The following is a 25524-nucleotide window of genomic DNA, read 5'->3' as shown; positions in this document are numbered from 1 at the left end:
TGAATCGGTGAAATTTTCGAATTTTAAAAGTTAACCCATCCCTACGTAGCGAGGCAATTGTGATTCGTGGTACGACGCGTGGTACGGTTCTTGTGAAGTTTGTCCGCGGTTGGGCATGCGCATTAAGGCTTTTTTACGCGTGGTGGTCGCGGCCGCGTGATCGGAATTCGAGGAGGCTGCGCGCGACCAACATATACGCGACCAGAAACGAAATCGACTCGGCCGCGTCCGTGTCCCAAATCGTTTATCCCCTTGCATCGATCCGCCCCGGGACATCGTACCTCGACCTCGTTTCATCGACCACTTTCATCGCGTATCGCATCGGTTTTGCGTCCACGAGGGGCTCCTGCTTCGAAATCGTTCGACTCTTAATCGATCACTGACGCCGTATGAACTTCCTTATAGATACTTGCAATTTGTCACGTATCCGATACGTCTCGTGCGAAACTTTGAGCAAGAAGTTTCGGATCGAATTATCTTTCCCCTTCGATTCTTTTTCCGCGTGTACCTTTTTTCGCGTGAAATTGTGCTTACCTAATAGATACAAGTATTTTTGAAGTGTGAAGTATTTTTTTTTAGATAAAATTTTGTTTTTTAAAAATTTAATCGAAATAATCGTAAACTATAATGATTATCGATAACAACGGATAATCACTTTTACATAATGTAATTCGATCAATCAAGAATTCGAGCACAATCAAGAATTCGAGCATACTCGAAATATTTCAAAAATTCTCTCGAAACTAAAACAAACTTGAGTTACTTGGAAATCTCACTCGAACCACTTGTAAATCTCTCTTAAAGCACTTGAGAATCTCCCCATGTTCTCTGGAAAACGGAAGCGATGTCGAATAATACCGACGTTTTAAAATTCGTTCTTTAACGTTGCTAGAAGGAAACGACTTCGTTAACGTATTCATTTCGTCGAGGTCGAACGAGATCGATCCGTTCCGCGGCATAAATCGCAAGAAATATCGACAATCGCGGTGCTCTCGAAACGATTGCGTAGCTGCGCGCGCAGAAGGAATTCCATAAATTCGAGACGGCATCGTTGTTTTATCGATGGCGCGAATCGATAAAACAGGCAGCGCGTAAAATGCTCACATAATTGAACGTACGCGAGATGCAAAATCGCTAGCGGTAAATTTTAACTGGACGATAATATAGTTGACTTTCATCGGCGAAAAATATTTTCCCGGTGGATGATTATATACACGTGATCTTGGTATAGGTAAAATATTAATGGAACTTTTAATTTAACCATATTTATTATTTCAGTTTGTAATGTTAAGAAATAATAAAAATTCTTTTCAGAGAAAAGACTCGATTCGTAAAATTTTTAAAAATATTGGAATTTCTATTATTTTTATACGAGTATTCAAACTTAAATGGACTCCCAGAAATATTAAATCTAATATTAAATCTTATCTATTTCTCAAACATAACCTCATCGTTTGTCGTTGTAAATGATTTAATCACGGTTGGTAAAAAATTATTATATTGAATATTCAGAAATAAAATATACATAATACGTAATATTAACATAAAATTCAGATATAATCGTTTCAAGAAATTTGCAGAATAATACCCACGAAAAAAATATATATATATATATATCGAAGGAGATACAATAGAAATCTGTACCAATGGATCCACAAATCATATCCTCACATCCCAGCGACAAATATCCGCCATAATCCAATAAAGGCTATCTTTCCAACGAGCCGTCGAAAAGCGCATGAAACTTTCCGTGCTCCGATAAATCAACCCTTCCCCCCACCCCACCAATAAGAGGACCAGCCGGACAACAAGCAGAGGGTTGAAGAACATGCACCAAAATAAAAACGAGGATTAAAAACACGCGTTCGAGAGAAAGAAAAAGAAAACGCTCGAATGGGAAGGAAGAGTAGTAGGAGGAGGAGGAGGAGGAGGACGAGGAGGGTTCCGGACAAGAGGAAGAGGATCCCAAAGAGGCGTCCAGGCAACGAAAGGACAGAGCAAGGAGGAAGGGAGCCCGCATGTGACATTCGAGACACTCCCTTGGCCCTTCTTCTTTCTCCAATGATCCCCTTGAAAGCGAACGAGAGAGAGAGAGAGAGAGAGAGAGAGAGAGAGAGAGAGAGAGAGAGAGAGAGAGAAGGGGAGATTGAATCGTCTCGAGCCAGCTGGTGCACACCTCTTCTTCTTCTTCCTCCTTCTCCCCTTAATCCCTTTCCATCCTTACTCGCTCACGAAGAAGACGGCCGGGTCCTCCTCCTGGCCATGACGTGCCGTATTGTGGACTTTTCTCAAACAGGACAAAAGGATTCCCTCGGTAAGGGGAGAACCCTCGCTCCCCAGCAACGTTCATCCAGAAGAGCACGTGTGCGCGCGCGCGTCTCGTCGGCCAGTTAAGAGAAAAATTACTCGGTTAAAGAGGAAAAGCTGGAGGGATACGGGGAAAGGTTCTGGTCTTAAACAGTAAACGGTAGCAAAAGATTATAAAAGGTCGGGTGGCTCTTGTGGGACCACTCGAAGTCGAGAGAGAGGAACAAGTGTTTTTTTCGGCCTCCGAGTCAAATACTTTTACAAAACGAAGGGGGAGCGGTGCACATTTTCCTTCAAGCTTGAGAAGAATTATTCCACCAATCCGTGATCGTTTGGAAAACACACAGGTACAAGTATGCACTTTCCACACTCAGATTAACAATCGTAGTAATTGAAAACAGCTTGTTTTCTCTTCCTTCCTCTTCAACATGCCAAGGATGTTCTTTCAGTCGCTCTTTGATCTTCTTCTTTGATTATACGGTCCAATGAGCTGGTTTACGCTTTACACGTAAACACTGTGAAGTAGCCGACGAGCCGGATTGTTATAGAGAAAAAATGGCCGCCGCTGGGGGAACTCTCTTGATAAAAGCGGAAACTACTTTTCGGTTGAGATCGACGATCATATCGATTAACCTCTTATTCCTTTTTAGGAACGAATCGATGTCGCCTCTTATTTCTCCTCATGTTCCTCCTCACTGGCCTCCTAACGTCTCATGCACGACGAACGAATAAAACTGGAAAGGAAAAATGGGAGAAAGGTGGAGGAGTGCTTGGAATATACGGATAATTGGTTCGAGACCGAGGACTAAGACGAAGACGACGACGATCCATTAAGGCGTGTTTTTCCAGTCGAAGGATAATATTTTGATTGTTCCACCCTATGCAAACACGAATATTCGAGCGGCAGCAATAACATCCCATTTGCAAACAACCCGGAACGCTTTTGGCCCAGCTTTTGCCGTTCTTTCCAAAAAAAAAAAAAACTTTTTTTAAACAACCTTGAAAAGATGAAATTTCCTTAATATCATCTTTCGTTCCCTTAATAATAAAAAAAAAAATCTATGCAATTAGTGGAGGAAGAAAATAAAAAAGAATCCCATTTTCGAAATTTCATCCACTTTTTATCTCTCGAGATTTCGCGCTCATTCGTCTCAAGTTATATATATATATATAGAGAGGAAGATAAATTTCGTCTATGAAATGTTTTATATGCGAAGCATTAACAAGTTCCTCTCTCCAAAAATCTTTCCTCTCCTGTGAGGGAAACAATTTCCTTTCGAAAAATATCGAAATATATTACATAGAGTCGACGCGATGTGTTTCTTCAAAGAATTTTTTTTAGAGAGAGGGCAAAAACGCGAATGGCCGATCGAAGCTGACAACGAACAGTTTAATTTGGTTGATTCGAAAATACTCCGCCGAGACAAGTTTATTCGATACAAATTTGGCGCGACTCGACTCCTTCCTTCCCCCTCCCTTTTTTCGAATCGAAGGAACCGCGATACCCGTCTTCCACCTGACATATCTTCGACATCGAATCGAATGGAATCGAGAGAATCGTTCGTTTTGAGGGCGGCATTCATAGGTAAACACACAATAGGTTAGGAATACATCTGTTTAATCCACATATTTTTCGTCCGATCTGATTTTTCTTTTACTTTTTCTATATACATTCAGCGAGTCACAGTTAGAAAAATCGTAATATATAAAAACCGTTTAATGATGAAAAATGAAAAAAAGATGAGTGAATATATATATGTATATATTGTAAATGTACCTTTATATTTATAGTAATATAAAATAAAAAATATATAGATATTTCTATGTGAAAAATAAAATTGCGAAAGGTTTTATTCTTATTTTTTAAAAATTGTATAAGAATATACGTTTGATAAGAATTATTATAATGCATAAACAGTAAAATTACCATGTGAAACGTATTTTTATAAAACGATTTTGATTACGACTCGCTGTATATCGCTCAATCTTGGATTTCAAAAAATATTTTTATATTCTGCGTGATAAGCATTGATTGATTGAAATTTGAGACGAAATAGAAGTACCGCGATAGATAAAGATAGAAGATAAAGAAGATAAAAGTATTGGACAAAGTACTCACTTCCGGCCGCTGTCGAGGAACCTGTCGAATTCGACGGACATTTTGCAGCAAAGGGCCCGCCTGTTGTGCGAAGACGAGCATTTCGTGTTGATCATATGACCGTCTGCAAGACAAATAGAGACACGTCAAGTTTTGTTGAAGAAAGAACAGTGGGCGATGTAATTAAATGTAATTAAATTGAAAGGTTGATAACCCTCCTTCTTGATGTAATCAGAGAGTAATTTTTCATTAATAATTCGATTCGACTCTTCAACGATGCTTTCGAAGATGTATCTTTCGATGATCGCGATACGTTTCACCTTGCCTACAGACGCTCCCACGATACACGAGTGTATCAATTATATATAACAACAATACGCTACGATTAATCGTTCGGATCGTTCTCGTAATTACACGGCCGCTTAATAATTGCGAACTGGAAAGATATAAATCGAAGAGAAGAGAATTTTTATCCGGTTGGTCTTTATTCTTCTTTCGTTCCAAAGTATAAATTTTTCAAGACAAGAACGATCATTTTCTAAATTATTGGGTATAATTAAAAAAATTAAAAACGCGATATAATATCGACGAATGAAATAATTAACGAAATTATCATAAGATCGAACGAAGAGATTTTTAAGATTTTTCGAAATAATTCGACGCGACGATAAAATTTGGAAGAATATTCGAAAAAAATTCGACGAGATTTGGAAGAATTGGGAGCACGTATTCCCTTGCGGCGTAAACGTATCAGTCGGCCGCGTGGGTGGATAATGTCGGCCACCTTAGGATCCAAGGAGGAGGGATGAGCACGCGAGCCCTCGGGCACCGTCCGACATTTGACCTCACCACGCGCTCTGCACCGGTTTGCACCTCCACCACGGCTCCTTTCTCTACTACCTGTCTCGCGTAATCCACCCTTTCTCGTTCTAACGCCAAGATTACCGCCATATTGCTCAATATTGTTCAAAACTGGTTTTCACTACTCCAAATATTTATTATTTCTTTTCGTATTTTCGTATATTTATCTTATAACGTATAAAGATAAGAATAAAGAATTGGTCACAGGACATTCCGTAAAATAAAATCTCGTTCACGACATTCATTCATTGGAACAACGCGTTAATCTTACCAATCGATTGAAAAAGTTACATATCAAATATTGTTTTCGAAATATCGAAAGTATAAAAAAAATTTAATAAAATAAATTTCGATATATATCGATAGAATTTAGTTAATTAATATGTAAAAAAATTTATCAGATGAAAGAGGAAATTTCAATTTTTTGAAAATATTTTTAAATCGAAGAACGAAAAAATTTCTTAAAAAATTCTTCGTATTGACCCACCAAATTCCAATATACGATTCCTTTCACAAGCAGGTTTCAGAAAAAAATTCCAATGAAATACCATTTCTACGACCCCGTCGAATCCAGCAGGTGGTTGATCGACGAACAACGTCAACCCTTGAATCAGTTCTTGATCCCATACTGATTCGATTACAAAAGTTAGGTTAGGTTCCGATTAATCGCACGATTTGACAGATGACATGTTATTCATGATCTGTACAGATAAAATGCGAATCGATCGAGGACAGTGACGTGTTTCGACGCGACTATTAACCAAAGGACGACGAGAAGTTTTGAAATAATCGACGATGGATCCTACAAGCTTCTATACGCTAGTTCGTTCCGCGCTGGCAATTATCGCGTAAATGAGGCCAACCATTAAGTCTAGTAATTATCCGTGCCTCGTATTACAGCAGAAATAAATACTTCTATTTCGTTCTTATTTCTTTATTTATTTCATAACCCTATATTTTTAATTGTATAACTTTGAAGCAAGATCATGAATACATTTATGATTCATAACTTATTTACAGATTACACGATTATAGTATACCGAGTGAATAAAAATTAAAATAGAGAATAATAAAAGAGGATTAATGAAGTCTGGAATTTAATCACTTCTTGAAAACACTATTATTATTATTATCATAATGAATAAATATTTTAATCACTAATTAATAAAAATGTTACGAAGGATGGTAGATCGATAACTATCTGATCTTCATTCTAATCTTTTTTCTCGGATAAATTGGATTCGAATTTTTACCGCATAATTCGTTTGAAAATGAAAAGTAAAATTACTCACTGGTCTGATTCTGGAAATACGGATCGTCTCGATCGGTGAAAAACCATGTCTGAAATCAAAAAGAAAACGAAGATTAAATCACGATTGGATAAAAGCTACTTCTACGTCGGTTACGAATCTAACGATCAACGTGTCGGTCACGTACGCAGGCGCCATTGTTTACCCCGGCTAACACGCGCCGCGTACCGATCATAAATTTCGATTTCTTCCGTTCGTTCCACCTCGGATCGCTCCATCTACGTCCACCGAGCTCGATAAATCGTTGCCAAGGGTTTCATCCTTGACCGGCCGTTGGGAAATCAAAACTATACTTTCCCTTTCTTCTCTTACGCGAGTGAAACTGCACGAGATCTCGAAAATCTCAAAACTCGAATCTTTCGACATTAACAAATGATTACTTTTTTGATTTTTGCAACTTCTATTTCAAAGTTTTTAATGAGTTTAACTAAATTTTAACTAAACATCCAATATAAATAATATTTCAATTTTTCGATTTCAATATATGTATATAATGATAAAAAAATAAAAATAAAATAAATAATAAAATAATTCAAGAAGATTCAAGATAAGAAATAAGGTTATGTTATAAAAATCTTATAAAACGATTTCGAGTGATACGAATTGAGAGGAAAACACCTTAGAGTTAGGAAACTCTGGTAGGTTCATCAGTCTCATCTGGCCAAGTGAAGAATGACTCGGTTAAAGATCGGTGCAGAGCACGTGTTAAAGCAGTTGCCTATTTTTAGTTGGCGAGTTCCCTTCAGGAAGTGAACGCCAACGAAACGAGGGGTAACGATAACTTACCAGACGTCACGAGTATTGTTTCGAGGATTTTCACGTGGCGAGATGGAGTTTTGAACCAAGGAAATAAAAGAATTCCGCCACTTGTGCGGATAAAATGACAAAAAATACGAGAAAAATGTCCGTACCGATGGGATAAACTATTTCAAAGAATAAGCACGAAAGCAGAATTTTCCAATTTCTTGCAATGTTTACTGGAAATTATATTTAATTTTATAAGAATAAAGACAGCATTCTTAACCTAGAAATCCAATGCAGAATCTAATTGGATTAAAATTATGACTATCGATATCGTTATAAATATCGATAATATCGATAATATTGATAATATCGATAAATATCAATAATTTTGATATATCGTTAATATATCGACTAAAAGTAAACTACAAATGTATTATACAATATATATATCATATATATATATATATATATGATTTTTCAATAAAGTTTTATTTATTTTACAATTTCCAAATTACGAATAATATTTTTACATGTTTTAATAGTAATATTGGATAAAAAAAAATAAGAATTTTAATTATTTCTACATTTCCCTTAATATCGTCGATATATAAAACTATCAATAATATCGACAATATATCGATAATCGACAGTCACAACTTTAAACATGGGACACGTGTTTCGATAGTAATAATATTCTTAGAAAATCAAAAATAGAGAAAAATTTAATTGAGGAATTTATTTTCAGTGAAAGAAATAATTTGTTCGTTTTTTTTCGGTCGACAATTAAAGATTTGCATATGAGAGTTAAATTATCCATGAGATGCTATCTTACAATAAGAATTGTCGCGACAAGACAGATGTCCTGTGTAACCTGCAATTAAATCGTGGTAGAGAGAGAGAAAGAGAGAAGAAATGAATGTTTACAGAAGAAAAAAAAGAAAAGAGGTGAGACGAATAAACCCCGAGTCAGCGTTTGCAGAAGGAACACGAATATCCGGCAAACAAGAAACATCACACACCAGGGAAAAAGAGAGATGAGAGATGTGATGACGTCAGTGGCACCGGCGTCGTGTTACATCGACGTAATTACGTTAATCCACGTACGTATATCGCGGCTAAAACGGGCATCGTCGTTAAGCTTATTTCTTACACTGGGATCCCAATGTTTGGTTCTAGTTGCCACCATTTACAACTATGCGTAATAAGTGAGGAGGAATTAAAAAGTTTCAAGTTAATTTTAGTTAACGAGTGATATATGCTTGTATTCCAGTTTGTAATATATCGATATACGCAATAATCTGATTTTACAAGTTATTATTTCAAAAGATAAATTTTGAATATCGAAAATTTTGGGAAAATAAAATATAAGTATCAAATATCGAAATATTAATAATGAATATTTTTATTGCTCCAAATTTTATTTCTTTAAAAATTGCAATGAATCCAGAATCAATTTCAAAAACAGATTATCGAAAAAGAAAATAAAATAAAACGAGATTAATTTGAAAAATTCCATATACTTTAATCGTGTAAAATTACAGCAGTGTGCTTAATAAGCATTTCCAGATAAATAAATATCGTAATTGATCAATTATCCGCGACCAATTCAGGAGCGAAACGGTTATTGTAAATTGTAGAGTTACAATATGAAGCGAGTCACTGAAACTAATGACAAGAGAGAGCTTCGACATCCGATTGATCGATATTGCCGATAGAAATCCCTTTCTTCTTAATAAAATCTTCCAATGAGATGTTAACTGCGGGCCAATTGAATACGATGACTGTCGAATCGCAACGTATTAATTTCATTCGGTTACAAGGTGCATCACGAGCAATTTGTCGGAACTGAAAATATCTACTTAATCTTGCTGCGATGATGAATATAAGAAATACATATAAAAGTACGAATATATAGATATGTATATTTTTTCTATCTAAATTATTTAAATTTCTATCATTTTAGATAGATCTATGCTATCGATCTTGATTTGATAATTGATAATTAATTTGTGATTATTCATTATAGAAATATAATATGTTATTACAAAATATAATTCGATAAAATTTTCTTAACCTCAAATCTAATAAAACCTCAAATTAAAACAAATTAAAACCTACTTCAAACAAGATTCCCAATGGAATAAGATAGTAGATAAATATTATAGTGCTATAAAAACACAAGTACTCTGAAATAGACTTTTATATCCTTGAATAATTCTCTACGAATCCTGAGAATCTCGATTGTTATCCAGTCCTCTAAGTTTTCTTGATTACTAGTTCCAAGAAGTGTCGTCGGTAGCGTTGGGAGCAGAGGGATGAGTAGAAAGGAGAGTACAATGCATGCAATTAGTCGTGGCATGATAATATCGCGAAAGTTGAGTTTGTAAACCTTTCGTTCCTACCGACATGCTACCTACAATTTTCGAATGGGAAGAAGAAAGAGAAAAATAATATATATAAATAATATAAATAAAATAAAATAAAGAAATAAAATCTCATTTTCACGACTGTTTATTAAGCTGAAAATCTCTGTTCGACCTAATAAATTAGATATAAATTTCCATTTATTTCTTTCCATTTCAAATTAATGCAAAATATAATTTTAAATCTAATTATTCGAATATATATTAATAATAAATAAAGGAATTGCATGTTTAATAACATTAGTTATAAATTATAAAAATATATATACGAATATACGAATATACGAATTATATACGAATATACATACAAATACGATATAAATATAGATATAAATATAAATATCAAATTTACTATATATAGTATTTCTATTTTACTTACCTGATCCTTAGCGAATTGAAACCACGTGCTGATAATAGCTGGCAGACGGGAATGATGATAATGTTTAGTGGTCTTTACACTGATGAACACATCGTCGAGATTTGTGGTGAATGGTGCCATCGTCGCAGTCGCGATTGCAGGTGTTACCGATGATTCCTCTCTGATCATTCTTCTTGAAGATGGCACTTCTAGTAGTACATTTCTGCTATTTACTTCAACTGTCATCTCGTCGATCCACTAAACAATGTAATACATATACAAGGTCAAGCTTTCTCGTAATATTTATAAACATGATGCATATAGAGTAACAATTCGAATATTTTAAAAAAAGAAACGAAGAACATGTACAAATTATAAAACGAATTGATGAAGCATGTTTATCTTCTGTTGTTCGTTTTATAGCGTTTTATAAATATTCGATTTATATAACTATCGAATGACATTTTAACAATGAATATATAATTTTTACGAATTTCGAAAATGACGAATTACGAATGCTCTTTATCAAAGATGTTAATTGAATGTTTTACTATGCGATTCAAATAATGATGTAAATTTCTTAAAACTTACCTGACGAGGTACAATAGCTTGATAAAGAAGAATCGTAGCATAAGCAGTGGCAAGAACAAGTGCCAACGCTTGAAGACCTCGTCTAGTCGGCAGGCCACGGGGCATTTTAGCACTTCCGGTGCCGGTATATCCCGCGTCAATCACCGACAAACGAGTCTGTGGCCCACCGCCACCAAATTTCACCGACTGTCCTTCTTCTCCGTGATTTTCGCGTTTTTCTCGAATTCCAATAATTAACGATAACCATCCCACATCGTTCTCCTCCTTCTGGCTTGTTAAAAATACGCCAGTCATAACATATGATATATACCTGTCAGTTTCCGCGTCACTCTTGTATTACTTTTTTTAAATATCGATTAAAAATTTGTTCTCGTTAATCAAATTAAATATACTCGTAACTCGAAATAATCACGTTTGCGCATGACAAGGAATCACGTGAATTATATCGATTCACTATGTCAATCACAAGATCGTTCTTCGAGTAATTTTATTACTTTTTAAATTAATCAAAAAATGTAATTGTAAAATTTCAATATATGATATTTTGTAACAAATTGCTAATAACATCACTGTCATTGTTTCACTTCACTTAGTTCATAGTTTTATCAATTTCTTCTAAATCGATTAAAACATTAAAATCGATATATTGATTTAGAATTCTATATTTCAGTTCAACAATATTTTGTATCTTGAAACTTGTCTTCCGAATTTAATATTATAAAAAAATATTTCTATGAATCAATTAATCATGCATTAAATTATTTAATTTTTGTCAATATTAAAAAAAATATAATTAATATAAAATAATTAAATGCAATTTGTATATAGTAAAATAGCAATAAATATTTGACAACTAGTTGTCACACAAAAATGCTTTCGGAGTGATACAAAGAATCACGAGACCAACACGTAACAAAACGTACTGCTGCGCGGCACGCGACAGGCCACCGACTGAACACATGGGCAGCCGCCGTGACTACGCTGTAAACATCGCCATAGCAGACACTTGGTTGGTATGGTGGGAGAAAAACGGCCTGCGAGTGGTCTGAAACAAATGAGAAGGGAAACGCATTTTAAATAGAGCACCGTCTCTTGTAACATGATACTAAATTTTAATATCAATTGAAAGCCAATGAGTAACAAATGGGAGTAATTGAAATATTATTATTATTTTAATTAATTTTTATTTATTATGAATATTCCATTTTTATATTTTAATGAATCATTGAACATCCTTATTATTTGAAAGGAGTTAGGGAATATTTTTAATTTTTTCATGCATTATACATTATTTTATATATAATATACATCGTATATTGCATTTAAATTTTTTGTTTATTAGACATATATTTACAATTATTTTTTTTTATTCGAATTGGCTTTCGTTGTTTTTATTTATTGTAAAAATGAAATATTGTTAAATTGTAAAATATTAGAAACATTTGGTATTATAATACGTTATAAAAAAATATGTTATTATTGCTAATAAATTCGCCCTAAAAAGAATTCGAAGGACGAAGGTAAACTATTCTTAATATTAATATCGCAGGTCAGGTGTAGATTTCTTCGAAAAACTACTTATATTTTTTGTATTACAATATTTAATTATTAAGATTATTAATATTTACATTTGTACATGATTGAATGCACTGTATAGGAAAAAATTAAAACGGACAATCGTAAGTACTTCATCATGGCCATATGTCCGAATTATAATTATATCTCGTGATCACATACGGATAAAAATTGTCCATTTCAACTCAAGCACATAATTGCCTTTCACTTCAATAATTGTCTTTTACATCATTAAATTAAAATTTATTACACTTTCCTCCTCCATTTGTAAACTAATGTTCTAATTACGATAGGAGGTACATTCCTATCTCAATGATTGTTAAGCCTCTCTTTTTTTTTTATTTTTCATAAATACATTTGATGCGATCATTAAGATAGCTGCCATTTTGCACTTTTTAAAACCCAATTATATATGCGTTCATCGCATATCATTCACGTTGCCCTTCGACGTAAAAGAACTATGCTATTATACAATTTAATCGCAGGACCGAGACGCAATCCCAATAATGATACCAAATCCTCTTGAGTTAACATTAAAAATGCTTCTCCATCTATATTCTGTGAAAATAAAATAAAAAATTAAGCATAACTCAAATTATATAAAATTTTTTTTTTTTCTAATACATACATGTTGTCTAAAGATATTTCCAATTTCTTTACAATTAGGGACGCTCTGTATAAATTTAATAACTTCTTCATTCGACCACCTTCGCGGATTTGTATTTTGTTTTGCTACTACCCTGTTTAAAGCATTACTATGTTTTGCCCATATATGTGGAGCATCCGGTAATGGATTGTATCCAGGATTATAAACAGATTGATATAATTCCGTACGCAACTGTTTATCAGGCATATTTGCGGCATAAGGTATAGTATTTAACGATGAATCACCATATGAATTTGAAAGAGAATATAAAGGTTCCTCAGAAATCTGTCGTCTACAGAAATATATAAATTATATATAATATATGTATATATATATATATATATATATATTGATAATAAATATTCGTGAATGTAAAAAAAAAATTATTCAGAAACAAACCTTTTTTTTCTTTTCCTTAAAAGTTCATCATCATCCGTTTGTCCATCGCTATGATGATGTTTTGACTTACTAGACCTAATAATGAATAATTTAAAATATAATATTAAGATTAATTATTTTATATAACAATTTAATTAATAGGAATATAATTGAAAATATTAATATAATTTACTTTTCTGAATTTTCAGACTTGTCATTTTTATCAGAAAAATCTCCATCTTCTTGTTTAATATCTTTCTCAGTTTTCATTAATCTTTCTTCCGAAAATAATGGCTTCTCTAGTTTCTCAGATTTTTCCATTTTTATTTTATCAGCCTTTTCTGTTTTTGATCTATCCTGTAAATCATCTTCAAAATCGCAAGTTTCATGCTTTAAATTAAGCCTGTCAGCTAATTGTCTAACTTTGTGAAGATTTTGAGGTGAATACGGGCACCCTGATGCAGAATTATGTGTTGCATATTTAGGTCCCTTCACATGACCTATTCCTTTACAACCATATGTTCCACACTCTGGTCTATCATTTAAATTATCCGGAGCTATAAAGAATAACATATATTAATATTATGTTAAAACACACTAAAAAATTCTCTAAAAAAGATGTAAAGATACGATATATGTTCAAAATTAAAAATATTAAAAATAACAAAATATAAAAAAATATAGAAAAACAATAAAATATACAAATATACAAATGTGACAAATATTTAAAAAATTCTTACTTAATGGTGGTTCCAAAGGATGACCCGTTTTCATACACCAACCCATGGGATGTATGTCAGGTGAATCATCATCAACCCAGTAGGCATGATTTTCTGGCCATCCATCAAATCGTATTTTTAACCTGTAATATAAATATAATTTTTTACGTTCCAAATTAACAGTCAACTATCAAATAATCAATTAATTTTGATGAAAACAAATATTTATTTACATACATATGATCTTTTACGTCTTCAACTGTTGCTACTCTTATAAGTTGGGGTACACGTTTATCAACTGCTTCTAATTTCATTCCACGTTTAAATCCGCAAGGTGGTCGTTGTTTAAAAGCTCGCGCAGGTGCGACCATAGAACGAGTTTCTCTAAGATATGCGTCCCACGTAAAAGATTTAGGATCTTTATAATCTAAATTAATAAATTCATATTTTGTATGTATCATTCTTTCTGAAAAAAATTATAAAATAGATATAAAAACAAATATATATTTTCACCTACTATTTGGTGGCGTTAAACTATGACCATTATGATGACACCATCCCACTGGATGAATATATGGAGAACTTGCATCTGCCCAATAATCATATACTTCATCCCAAGAATCAAAATGAACTAATATGCGAGAATCCATTAGGCCTGCTATACTAGCTACGCAAACCAATGATGAATGCTTTCTATCCACTGCTTCCAATTTCATTCCTACACGGAAACCAGTTGGACAGACAGACTATAATAGTAAAATATATTGATTAAATTTATAAAAATTTAAAATGTATCACTTGATTAAAAATTATCGTTCAAAATTAACACTTACACTTTTATTTGAAAATATATTTTTTGGTGCTGCAGTAGCTTTGCAAATTTTTAAATATGCATTCCAATTAAAATTACTAGCTACATAACCTTTTGGAGGGTCTAATCGATGTCCATTTTTTTCTGACCAACCAATAGGAAAGATATCCATACTGTCTGCATTTACCCAAAAATCATAATTTTCTAAATATCCATCGAAATGTAAACGTATTCGGTAACCTGAAAATATCAAATATATAGTTTAAATATGTTAAATTTGTTTTTATATAGCAAATATAAAAAAAAAAAAAACTAAAACGAACTTACCTACTACTTCAACAACTGTAAGAACACAATATCGTGATGGATGTTCAGGATCTATTCCTTCTAATTTCATTCCAACTTTAAAATGATTTTTAGTATATGGAAAAGGATCTTTGAATAATTTAACAGGTGCAGCTTTTGCTTTACAATGTTCAAGATATTTAGACCATGAAAATCCGAGTTTTCCTGTCTGCCAAGGATACTACATACAGAAACATATTTATAAACCAGTATATTTTAATAATTATATAAATAAAGTTTGATCATAAATACCTTTGATTCAGTGGTATCTCCTTGACTTTCATCATCTATTCCTGTGATGGTATCTTTTGTATCCTCATCTGTTTCAGACTTTACCTTGTCTTGAACTTTATCTTCAGATTTTTCTTCTATTTCTTTCGACTGTTGTTGTTCTTGAAGTAATCTTTTACGTTTACGTTTCGCACGTAAATCTCTACTAAATCAAAAAAAAAAAAAAAAATAATAATAAAAATAAATTTAAATATATATTTAGTTAAATATAATTTTTCAAAAATTAAATTATATACTTTAAATCTTTTTCTTTCCGTAAAGTAGGTTGTTTTTTGGCTTCTATTATTTCTGTACATGTTGGACCACATGATATTGGACTTTCAAATTCTGCAGCTAATCCATAACATCCACAGCCTTCACAATGATACATTGTATCCGCCGAAACAGTCCTAGATTTTCTATCATCAGCTAAAAAAATAAATTGTTATTTAAAAAAATTTTTTATTCCTCTCTGAAGGAAATTATAATTTAATACTTACATTTCTTTTCTGTATTTATATTATTAACAGTTACAGGGCTAGATTTGGAAGAATTCTGAGTCGAACAAACATTTTCTTTGTCACCAATGCAATCTTTACTTTGCTTGCTATTTTCATCTTCATCTACTACTTCCATGATACCAAATTCATTCATACAAAACTATGAAATACATTCGCTATTTTAAACTATAACATTAGTCACAAATTAATTTTCTAACATTACATTGCCATACCTTTAATGTACTTCCAGGAAGAGTTCCAACACCATCTTTCCAATCTAAAACTTTTGTTGCATCAAAATTCGAATCATTCGCATGTGTTGTATTTAAATGATCTTTCAAATCTTCATGGTTATTTATATTAATCTTAGAATCGCTTTTATTGTCTGTTATTGACTCAATACCACAACTTGTGCGCGTTTTAATAATCTCAATTTTTATATCATCATCCACGTTAGTATTAGTAAGTTTCATAGTTTTATCTTCACTAGGAACTACTTTAATCAAAGTAATATCATCATCATTTTGCACTTTCTTATCCTTATCTTGTTCTGATTCTGGACTACTTAGTGCATAGCTTACATCAACTATACTCTCTTGAGGAGATTTTGAAAGATTTTGTTTCTTCATTCGTTTTTCACTCGATCCTCTTAATATATTGCTTATCGTCTTTTTCCGTTTTTCAGGTATACCAGTATCATCTTTTTTTGGAATGGGAGTAATAACAGCAGAATCTGGATTTTCTGTAATTTTTATACTATCTGTCGAATTATTATTTCCTTTATTTGCACTTAATAAACTCATTTTTGTAATAGGATGCAAAGGTGGTGGATGAGTAGCTGAATTTGTAGTTTTTGACTCTCGCAGCACTGTGATATAAAATAACATTAATAATTTGGTCAAATTTAACAATTAAATATGCTTTCAAATATTTACCAGTAATAGTTCCTTTACTATCAGTATTAATTTGGCCATTATTAATTTTTAAATTAAACATACTGGATTTAGGAGGTACATTTTGTTGGGGAATACTGACTGGTAATAATAAATTCGCCATATGTTTTGGAGGTTGACTTTGAGATCCTGTAGTAGTGCTTGTCGAAGTTTGAGCTAACTGTGATATAACTGGTGCTATTACTAATTTTGGTTTAGTTATTTGAGTTGTAGTCAAAGCTCCTAATAAAGTATATTAATAAATTAAAATTATATTAATAAAAAATATCTTTTATAATTATTATTATATAATATAAAGAAAATTTAAGAATTAATCACCTGCTGGAATAACAACAGATTCACGTGATTTATTTGGTTTAATGAGAGTCCCGAGATATGCAAACGTATGCTTGCCTGCTTGTGCATTGGCTTGATTTCCCTGAGAAGTACTTAAGGGCACAATCTGAGCAGTAGATGTGTTGGACTTTCTAAGTAATATATGTTTCTGACCTTGTGAAGTTGTTGTGGTACTGACAGTATTAATTGGCCGATGAATTACAATATGTTGTTTACTTTGAGAAGTAGTAACCTGACTTGGTCCTTGTATAAATACTTTATTCTGTCCAGTGACAATCTAGAAAATGAAATAAACAATTCATTGATGACATTGACATTGAATTAATTCATAAAATTCCCAATAAATTAGTTGAATGAAATTGATATTTTAACACAATTAATTTAATCATAAAAATCATTTGATAATTCAATATCGTATAATTTAATATAATTCAAATTCTTTATATTTGAATTGTATTTTTTAAAAAATTTTTAACACTCATAAAAATATTGAATAATTAAATATAAAAATAATATTTAATGTAATCTATATTTTCCTACTTATTATTCTACAACAGATATATTGAGAACAGATCTATTACTATGAAGATATATATTATTCATTATTATGACCTACACATGGAATTTAATAAAATTTCACATGTATATTTTCCGTATTAATGTATATGTAACATAATGAAAATGTAGTTAATATATATTTAAATTATTGAATCATTTTATATAATTATAGGTTACTCTGACCTATATATTACAATTGTGTAGTTTATTGTACTATATAGTATAATATATTAATTTACTTATATAAGAATCAAATTATGAATATTAATGATCTTTTTTAAATTTCATTAAAAATTTTTCAATATTATATTAAATATAAAAAAAAAAATAATTTCCTTAAATATTCAAGCTATCTTACATAAGATAAAAATTTTAATTTACCTGATTATTAACTGGATTGATAATAGCAGCCAATTGAGTAGCATTAGGTGAAACCAAAGTCTGATTTGTGGTTGTAGGTGGTACTGAACGTAATTTACTTTGTTGAATATATAATAAAGGCATAACGGGTGTTGTTGGGTCATCTGATTGTGGAGTCTCCGTGCTACTGTTCTCATCTACATCATCTACTACTATTTCTTCTTCCATTCTGTCAAGAAAACGTAATGCATCATATTTTTTAAATACCTAAACTTATTTTTCTTATTTATAAATTGTTACAAAAAGATTTAAAAATATAAACCATTGTCATACTTTCATAAAATCTTTATTTTTTTAAAATTATATCACAAAACAATACAAATAATGTAACTAGAATACTAAAAGATAAAAACAATTTATTGACTTAAATTTTATTTATATTGAGAAAATTAATTTTTAAAATTTATTATAAAATGAAAACGAAAAATAAAAAAAAATAAAAAAAATATTATATCAAAAATTTTTATGTAAAAGAAATATAAAAAAAAAAAAAAAAAAAAAAAATACTTTATAATTTTACAAACCTAACAATATATAATATCTTCTATTACCAAGTGAATAATAGAATTGTTACTAGTTACATAATTCATGAATAATTGCAACTTTTATATACACGATGAAAAAAATTTAACAAAATAAAATAAATGAAACTAATATGCAAAGTTCGGTTACTTTTGTCATGATTTCACAGATAGCCATAACTGGGCGTTAAGAGAATTGCCAACACGATTTGAAACACGCGCCGAATTAATATCATTGAGTGAAGTTACGTTATTATTTTTCACGCTTTTAAACCTATCGGCTGAATAAGAATTTATTCTATATATTCTATGAAATACCAAAAATCTCAAGAAACTATTACTTTCAAGAGTTACAGCACAGATATTTTTATTCTAATACTTTTACAAATCATCAGTCGCGCATCACAAATCACTCGAAGAATACAACGCGCACGCACACTTTTCACACTGGAACGGAGAACAGATTAAACTATATAAAACTGATCACTTCTACCAGAATTCTTAAGGTAGTGTAAATAATTAATACAGTATAAATGAAAAACAAACCAAATTGAATTCCACGGAATTTTAAGCAATTATTTTCACATATCTTTTAAGCGTTCGAGCCTTCGTTCTCCGTACGCTACAGCTACGTCCTCATAGGCTCTAACTGTAGTAGCGACGGCGCAACAGGCCGCTCGCTATTGGTTAATCGCTATTAAACTAAAGAACAAGTTCACAACTTCGACCAATCGTAACGTTCTCAGTGCACTATTAACCGCATAGGATGTACAGATTTTTCCCGACAGCGAGTAATTTTGAAATCATTCAAGGATCATGCTTAGTCGATCGATACACATGACATATAAAAAATGTTTTAATCTAATCTAGTGTATTGATAATATATTTTTATTGTTTTACTCTTTAATGAATTTCCCGCGCAAATATTGTTGAAAAAAAAGTACGAGTAATATACATGTTTCTGATCAATGCGAACTAAACTAACATTTTTTTTAAAAAACCAAGTCACATATTTATTGTTATTTAACAGACAATTATATTGAATTTTGAAAATTTAAATTTATTAATATATTAATAATTTAACAAAAATGTGCAATATGAAACGTATTTGATTTAGATTTGTTTCAAGTATAGATATATATTAAATTTTATTATTTTATTTTTATAGTTCTTGCTTTTAACCAATGGCGGCCAGTATTCAAGTGACGTCGTATTGTTATCGTATTTGGATTGGTTAAACGAGCAATACGTGTAATCGGGAAAAGGATTCTGTCTTTGAAACAGCAATTTTGACGAACTGTTGATAAAATTATTAAGTTTAACGATCAATATTTTCTATTGTGCTATATATATAAATATTATTTGTATTGATTAATAGAAAATTCTAATTGATAAATCCAGTTTACATATTAAACAAATGCTTAAGTTTCTATTTCGATATACTTCTACATTAACCTCTAAAATATGAGTTTATATTTTTAATGCTCGATATATTCGCTCGAATTATCGCTTCACATAAAATATAAATTTATAATTATTATCAGATTATAATTATAGTATTTGAATGTCATAAATTTATATTCGAAAGGGATAAAAATCAGTAATAAACAATTTTTACTATAAATTTTATTAAAATTTTAAATAATTTATAAACTTTTGATATAAATTAATAATAACGATAACAATACGACATAACTATAATTTACAAATATTTTTTAAATTTATAAAAGATACTATAAACTAGATGATCCTAAATAAAAATAAATTTTTAATTATAAATTATAAATATATAAGTTATTTTATAAAAAAACAACAATAAAATATAATTTAATAAAATATAAAATATTTAATGTATCAAGGTTATTAAAAAGCTTTCAAAGCTAGGAAAAAAATATTTAATTCATTATATTTACTTTACTAGTATTAATTGATCGTTATGAATATGTAGATACAATCATTATCAAAGCACCAAAGTCACAATATTTTAAGTATGTTTCTATATGAAATAAATTGAAAAAGAATATAAATAAAGATTATTGTGAAAATTATATTAATATGTACTGAAAAGTTTGTACATGTTACATTCATTCATAAATACTTTACAACTTTTTTCAAGTACACTAATGCAAGAAGTTACGGAAAGCTTTATAGGTATACTTACTAGGATAAGTGAATGTTGGTCTAACGAATTATGAGCGGTAATTTTAAGGATATAATCTATTAAACAATAATCGTGAAAAAAAATTACCTGACTAACAAACATCTGAATATTTAATGATAGCACTGTTATATTTTACACGCGAACAACACATTGTAAACATAAGAAATTATATGATAATAAACTCACGTTTTAAAGTTGTCAGTCGCCATCATATGCGAAGAGACGGTATCATTCTAAATGCGCATGCGCATCGACCCATGTTGCTTCTGCTGTAAAAAGACTCATTCACATTGGTACGTATAAAATAAAATAAGATAAAAATGCTTAACTACTTTAGAAATATGCATTTAATAACATATAATGAAAATTTTTGTTTATCGGTTATATATTGTTATTACTATTTTTCAAATATACTAATAAAATTACTTCATAGATATAATTTTTACAAAAAAAATATAATTCACATGTAACATATTTAATATAAAAAGTATCAAATGATAATGATTATTTTTTATTTATTTTGATATAAAAATCATAATAAAAATTGATATTCTTTTTCAATTTTAAAAAATAATTTAAAAAAATTAAATTTTTCATATTAATCAAATCATAAAAAATAATTTATTTTCTTGATCATATACGATTAAAATTAAATGTTATGTTTTTCAATATTAAAATAAAAAAAATAATAATATATAACAAATTTAATAGAATTATTATATATATTGAAATATTTATTTTATATTTCGCAGTGATATTTTCATAATGCAATAATGAATAATTTCTATGCGATGTGTATACATATTATGATTACTTGCTACAATAAATTCTTTATTAATTTATTTGACATATAATATAATTGATATGCAGAAACATTAATTACAAACTATTTAAATTAAGCTTTGAAATTATTTGATTATAAATAAATAAATATATATAAATATAAATATATATATACGTACATATATATATATATATATATACTTATGTATATATTTTTGAGAAACATAATATATATATATATTTAGATTTGAGAAACATATGTCAAAACATACATATGTAAACGCTTGCGCTCGATTTTGTTGGCCAGTGCTGTCGAAGCTAAGCTCCGGAGCTTTGAGAGTCTTTTTCCATTTCAGCTTCGTTACCATGGTACAGAGACGCTAACCAATGTTATACTACACCCGCGCACACAATACAAATACTTCCCGCGAATTGTTTTCTGTTTTAAAAGCAAGTTAGAAGAAGAGAGAAATAACATCAGAAATGTCGCTCTCTCTCTCTCTAAATCCTCTTTGTCTTGTAGGAAGGATGGCAAAAGAAGGGATGGTTGTCACGTAAGGGGCTCCATCCGTGGGGACAGCACTGTCGTATGCTTCGAAAAGGCCGATTAATACGCATACGCGTTTCAAAGGAAAAGGTAAAAAAGAAATAGAAAAATACTTTGTGATTGAGAAAAAAAAATTCTGAAAAATAAATAAAAAACAAGATGATGATCATAATAAATCAGGTTTTTCTCTGTGAAATTTGTTATGTGTCATTTAACTTGCCGTAAAAAGATCGGTGACGGACAATGGCGTAGAGACAATTCTCGTGTTTTGTGCTATCAGCTGATGGACTTGATGGACCCTTGTATACTTATCAAAACAGAAGACATCATAGCAGTAAATCCCGTCTCTTGTTGCAAAATGTCATGTTACGATGCGTGATATTGTGTGCATTATAATAAACTAACTCGAAGCTGAAAGTTTTTTTCCGACTTAACATCGACTCCATTATTCACTGTCATTGAGCATAGTGTTTTCATCTGGTAAGGGAACGTTTTAACGAGAACGCTGCAAAAAATTCCATACAAATTTCTTTAAAACTTTTAATGCTTATGTACATACAAATATTTAATTCAAGATTAACTTATTTTACGAATTTGTTGCAAAAAAATTTAAATATATATACTTTATCCAATTTTGTATGTGATACGCACTTTGACGTATATGATCATATTATGTTATATTTTGACGTATAAAATTAGCTATTTGCTATTGTATTAATAACAAAATGAAATATGTTAATGTTATTAATCCGAATTTTATTCTTATTGAATGAAATATATTTTAATAAATTATTTTTTTGTGTTTTTACAAACTTTAATTATATTATATTTTAACTTGGTAAGTTATTTAATAATAATAAACTATATAAAATTATGATTATTATATCTGTTTTCAAATATATTATATTATGATAACTATAATAATAAAATAATAATTATTATATAAATAATAGTAAATAATATATTTATTATAATAATAAATTATATTTAATAGATATATTAAATATTATTTTTTCAATATATATATATATATATATATATATATATATATTTAATTTTATATTTTTATTTTAAATACAAACATTAGAATCACAAAAAATATTTAATTAATGTATTAAAATCTTGTTGCAGAGATCTTTAGTAAATTTTTAATAATGGGGGCAGCTGTAAGCAGTGGACAAAACAATGATGAATTAGTTAATAACTTAATGAAATCTGGATATATAAGAACAAGAAAAGTAGAACAAGTTTTTAGAGCTGTTGATAGAGCAGATTATGTTTTACCATCTCACAGAGATAGAGCTTATAATGATCTTGCCTGGAAACATGGCAACATTCATTTATCCGCACCATGCATATATAGCGAGGTGATGGAAAGTCTTTCATTGGAATCAGGATTGAGCTTTTTAAATCTTGGGTCTGGAACTGGTTATCTCAGTACAATGGCAGGACTCATATTGAGTAAGAACACTGCTGCTTTACTAGATCAGTATAGAATATTCGTGATATCTTTATGCCTTTCTTAGACCAACATGGAACAAATCATGGCATTGAGTTGCATGAAGATTGTTTAGAATATGCGTACGAGCGACTTGAAGAATTTAAACAGAAGTCATTAGCACTGGATGAATTTGACTTTTGTGAACCAGTTTTTATACAAGGTGATAAATAAAGAATTTATTTATATGTGACTCCTGTGAGAACAAGAAAGAGTCATGTAACTGTACATTTGGCAGGGAATTGTCTGAATGTTGCACCTGGTAGACAATATGACAGAGTATATTGTGGTGCAGCATGTCCTGAAAATTACGAAGGATTTATTAAACAATTTGTATGTATTGGAGGTATTCTCGTGATGCCATTCAAAGATCATTTGTTACGTGTACTTAGAATAGACGAGGATACTTGGTTACACTTTAAAATGCTTCCTGTATCATTTGCAACATTAGTTGTACCTACTACAACGGAGCAAACTTTATTTCATTTACGTACGTATTTTATAATCTTTTTAAGATAAAATAAAAAAAGAATAATATTTGTAAACTATATATTTAGTTTCACCAACTTATTAATATATTTATTGTAGCTGAATGTGTGCCGTTATCTCTACAAGAACTATGTAGAGGTAAAATTAGACGTTGTTTGCGATTAAATGTATGGAAAGAGCACGAAGATCTGGAAACGGAAAAAGTGATACTATTAGAACGAAGAAGATTCAATTCCCCCCAACAAACATTAACAAGATTTGTAATTCCTGTATTGGGAGAATCCGATGGATCGATATCGGATGAATCGGTGTCTGACGAAGATGATGAATTTACAAGAAGGGTATGCGTATTGCTTAGCGTGGATGCCGATCCTAGAGATTTGTATACAACTTCTCAAGTACGGGCTGTCGTATTGTGCAATATGAACGAAAATCAAAATTGGCAAGTAGTGAATAACAACGATAACGTTGACTGGTACAATCAGAATTCCGAAAATTCTACGAACAGTAACAAATCTGTTTCACGGACAGAAGAGGGTAACGATGAACAAACCACTTCGAATCCGATGGAAGAAAAATCTCAAAACAAATCCGAACTACAAAATTTTAACAACGTGAGCGAGACTTATTTAAACTTGCTCAAGCATACTGAAACGTTGTTAAATATAAGCGAAAGTGATAGCGAAACGGAACAGGATGAGACTCTTCCTGTTCAGCGTAAAAAAATGGCGAAACGAGAGAAAACGGATAGCGGTATCGTAGAGGATGTAAATTTAAGCAACGAGGATAGCTCGAATACCAGTCAATCGGACTCAAAACCTGTTGAATCTCCGGACACCACGAACGCAATGGACGTGGATCCGTCCGACGTTTCCCGTGATCAAGAAGTAATAATCGCTCGTTATGTGAATAGCAATGCCTTTTCTACTTATATGAAAGAGAAAATACAAGAGTTACCATTGCCTTTTTCATCAAAATTGTACCTAAATTATAATCGTAAGCTGTAATATAAGTAAATTACATACGCAAGTCATAATACTCTAATTTAAATAAATAAATGAATAAATAAATATATGTATATTTACACACGTGTGCGTGCGCGCATACATACTTAATATTATGTAATAATTTACATGAAATAATTACTGACTGTTATTTTATTTTTTTTTTTCTTTTTTTTTTTTTTTTTTTTTTAATCCAGAACCTTTACAAATCCTTGAACCGAAGAGATATGATATTCGTGGGAAGAAGATCAGATTGAACTTCTAAATGATTGTTGTAATTGTTCCACACTTATCTCACCTTTTATCTACTATTCTAAC

General features: G+C 30.7%; 3 protein-coding genes across 13 annotated transcripts in view; 1 reads left to right on the top strand and 2 right to left on the bottom strand.

The window, feature by feature from the left end:
• Positions 1–11414, bottom strand: part of LOC122718255 (fringe glycosyltransferase) — a 69032-nt gene extending 57618 nt beyond the window's left edge. The window contains exons 1-4 of the mRNA XM_043943135.1: positions 10693–11414; positions 10123–10359; positions 6559–6607; positions 4427–4529 (exon numbers count right to left, since the gene is read on the bottom strand). Of these exons, the coding sequence (XP_043799070.1) occupies positions 4427–4529; positions 6559–6607; positions 10123–10359; positions 10693–10986 (683 nt within the window). The 5' untranslated portion in view covers positions 10987–11414. The remainder of the gene's footprint in view (positions 1–4426; positions 4530–6558; positions 6608–10122; positions 10360–10692) is intronic.
• A 700-nt stretch (positions 11415–12114) lies between these two features.
• Positions 12115–22039, bottom strand: LOC122718019 (lethal(3)malignant brain tumor-like protein 3). 8 transcript variants are annotated; one of them, XM_043942653.1, is made up of 18 exons: positions 21941–22039; positions 21072–21154; positions 18165–18372; positions 17208–17502; positions 16872–17111; positions 16170–16804; positions 15937–16096; positions 15694–15865; positions 15419–15602; positions 15149–15347; positions 14844–15061; positions 14528–14756; positions 14248–14437; positions 14032–14153; positions 13485–13848; positions 13313–13387; positions 12896–13205; positions 12115–12825 (listed from the first exon to the last, which is right to left on the bottom strand). In XM_043942653.1, exons 2-18 carry the CDS (start codon positions 21095–21097, stop codon positions 12700–12702), a joined length of 3753 nt encoding a protein of 1250 aa, XP_043798588.1. In that variant the 5' UTR covers positions 21098–21154; positions 21941–22039; the 3' UTR covers positions 12115–12699. The 8 variants fall into 8 exon arrangements, with proteins under 8 accessions (XP_043798588.1, XP_043798590.1, XP_043798589.1 ...); XM_043942655.1 differs by having other exon boundaries at positions 15149–15335; XM_043942654.1 differs by having other exon boundaries at positions 15419–15599.
• On the top strand, positions 22022–25359 carry LOC122718020 (protein-L-isoaspartate O-methyltransferase domain-containing protein 1-like). 4 transcript variants are annotated; one of them, XM_043942665.1, is made up of 6 exons: positions 22022–22122; positions 22192–22305; positions 23347–23676; positions 23742–23876; positions 23952–24203; positions 24302–25359. In XM_043942665.1, the coding sequence occupies exons 3-6, from the start codon at positions 23370–23372 to the stop codon at positions 25207–25209; spliced, it is 1602 nt and encodes a 533-aa protein (XP_043798600.1). In that variant the 5' UTR covers positions 22022–22122; positions 22192–22305; positions 23347–23369; the 3' UTR covers positions 25210–25359. The 4 variants fall into 4 exon arrangements, with proteins under 4 accessions (XP_043798600.1, XP_043798597.1, XP_043798598.1 ...); XM_043942662.1 differs by having other exon boundaries at positions 22023–22122; positions 22192–22695; XM_043942663.1 differs by lacking the exon at positions 22022–22122 and having other exon boundaries at positions 22172–22305.
• Positions 25360–25524: the final 165 nt, after the last annotated feature.

The sequence above is a fragment of the Apis laboriosa genome, unplaced genomic scaffold (genome assembly GCF_014066325.1).
Source record: "Apis laboriosa isolate Shangri-la unplaced genomic scaffold, ASM1406632v1 scaffold5_cov152, whole genome shotgun sequence".
NCBI classification, from domain to species: domain Eukaryota; kingdom Metazoa; phylum Arthropoda; class Insecta; order Hymenoptera; family Apidae; genus Apis; species Apis laboriosa.
Note: the sequence above shows the minus strand (reverse complement) of the source record. Positions and strands in the feature narration are given on the sequence as shown.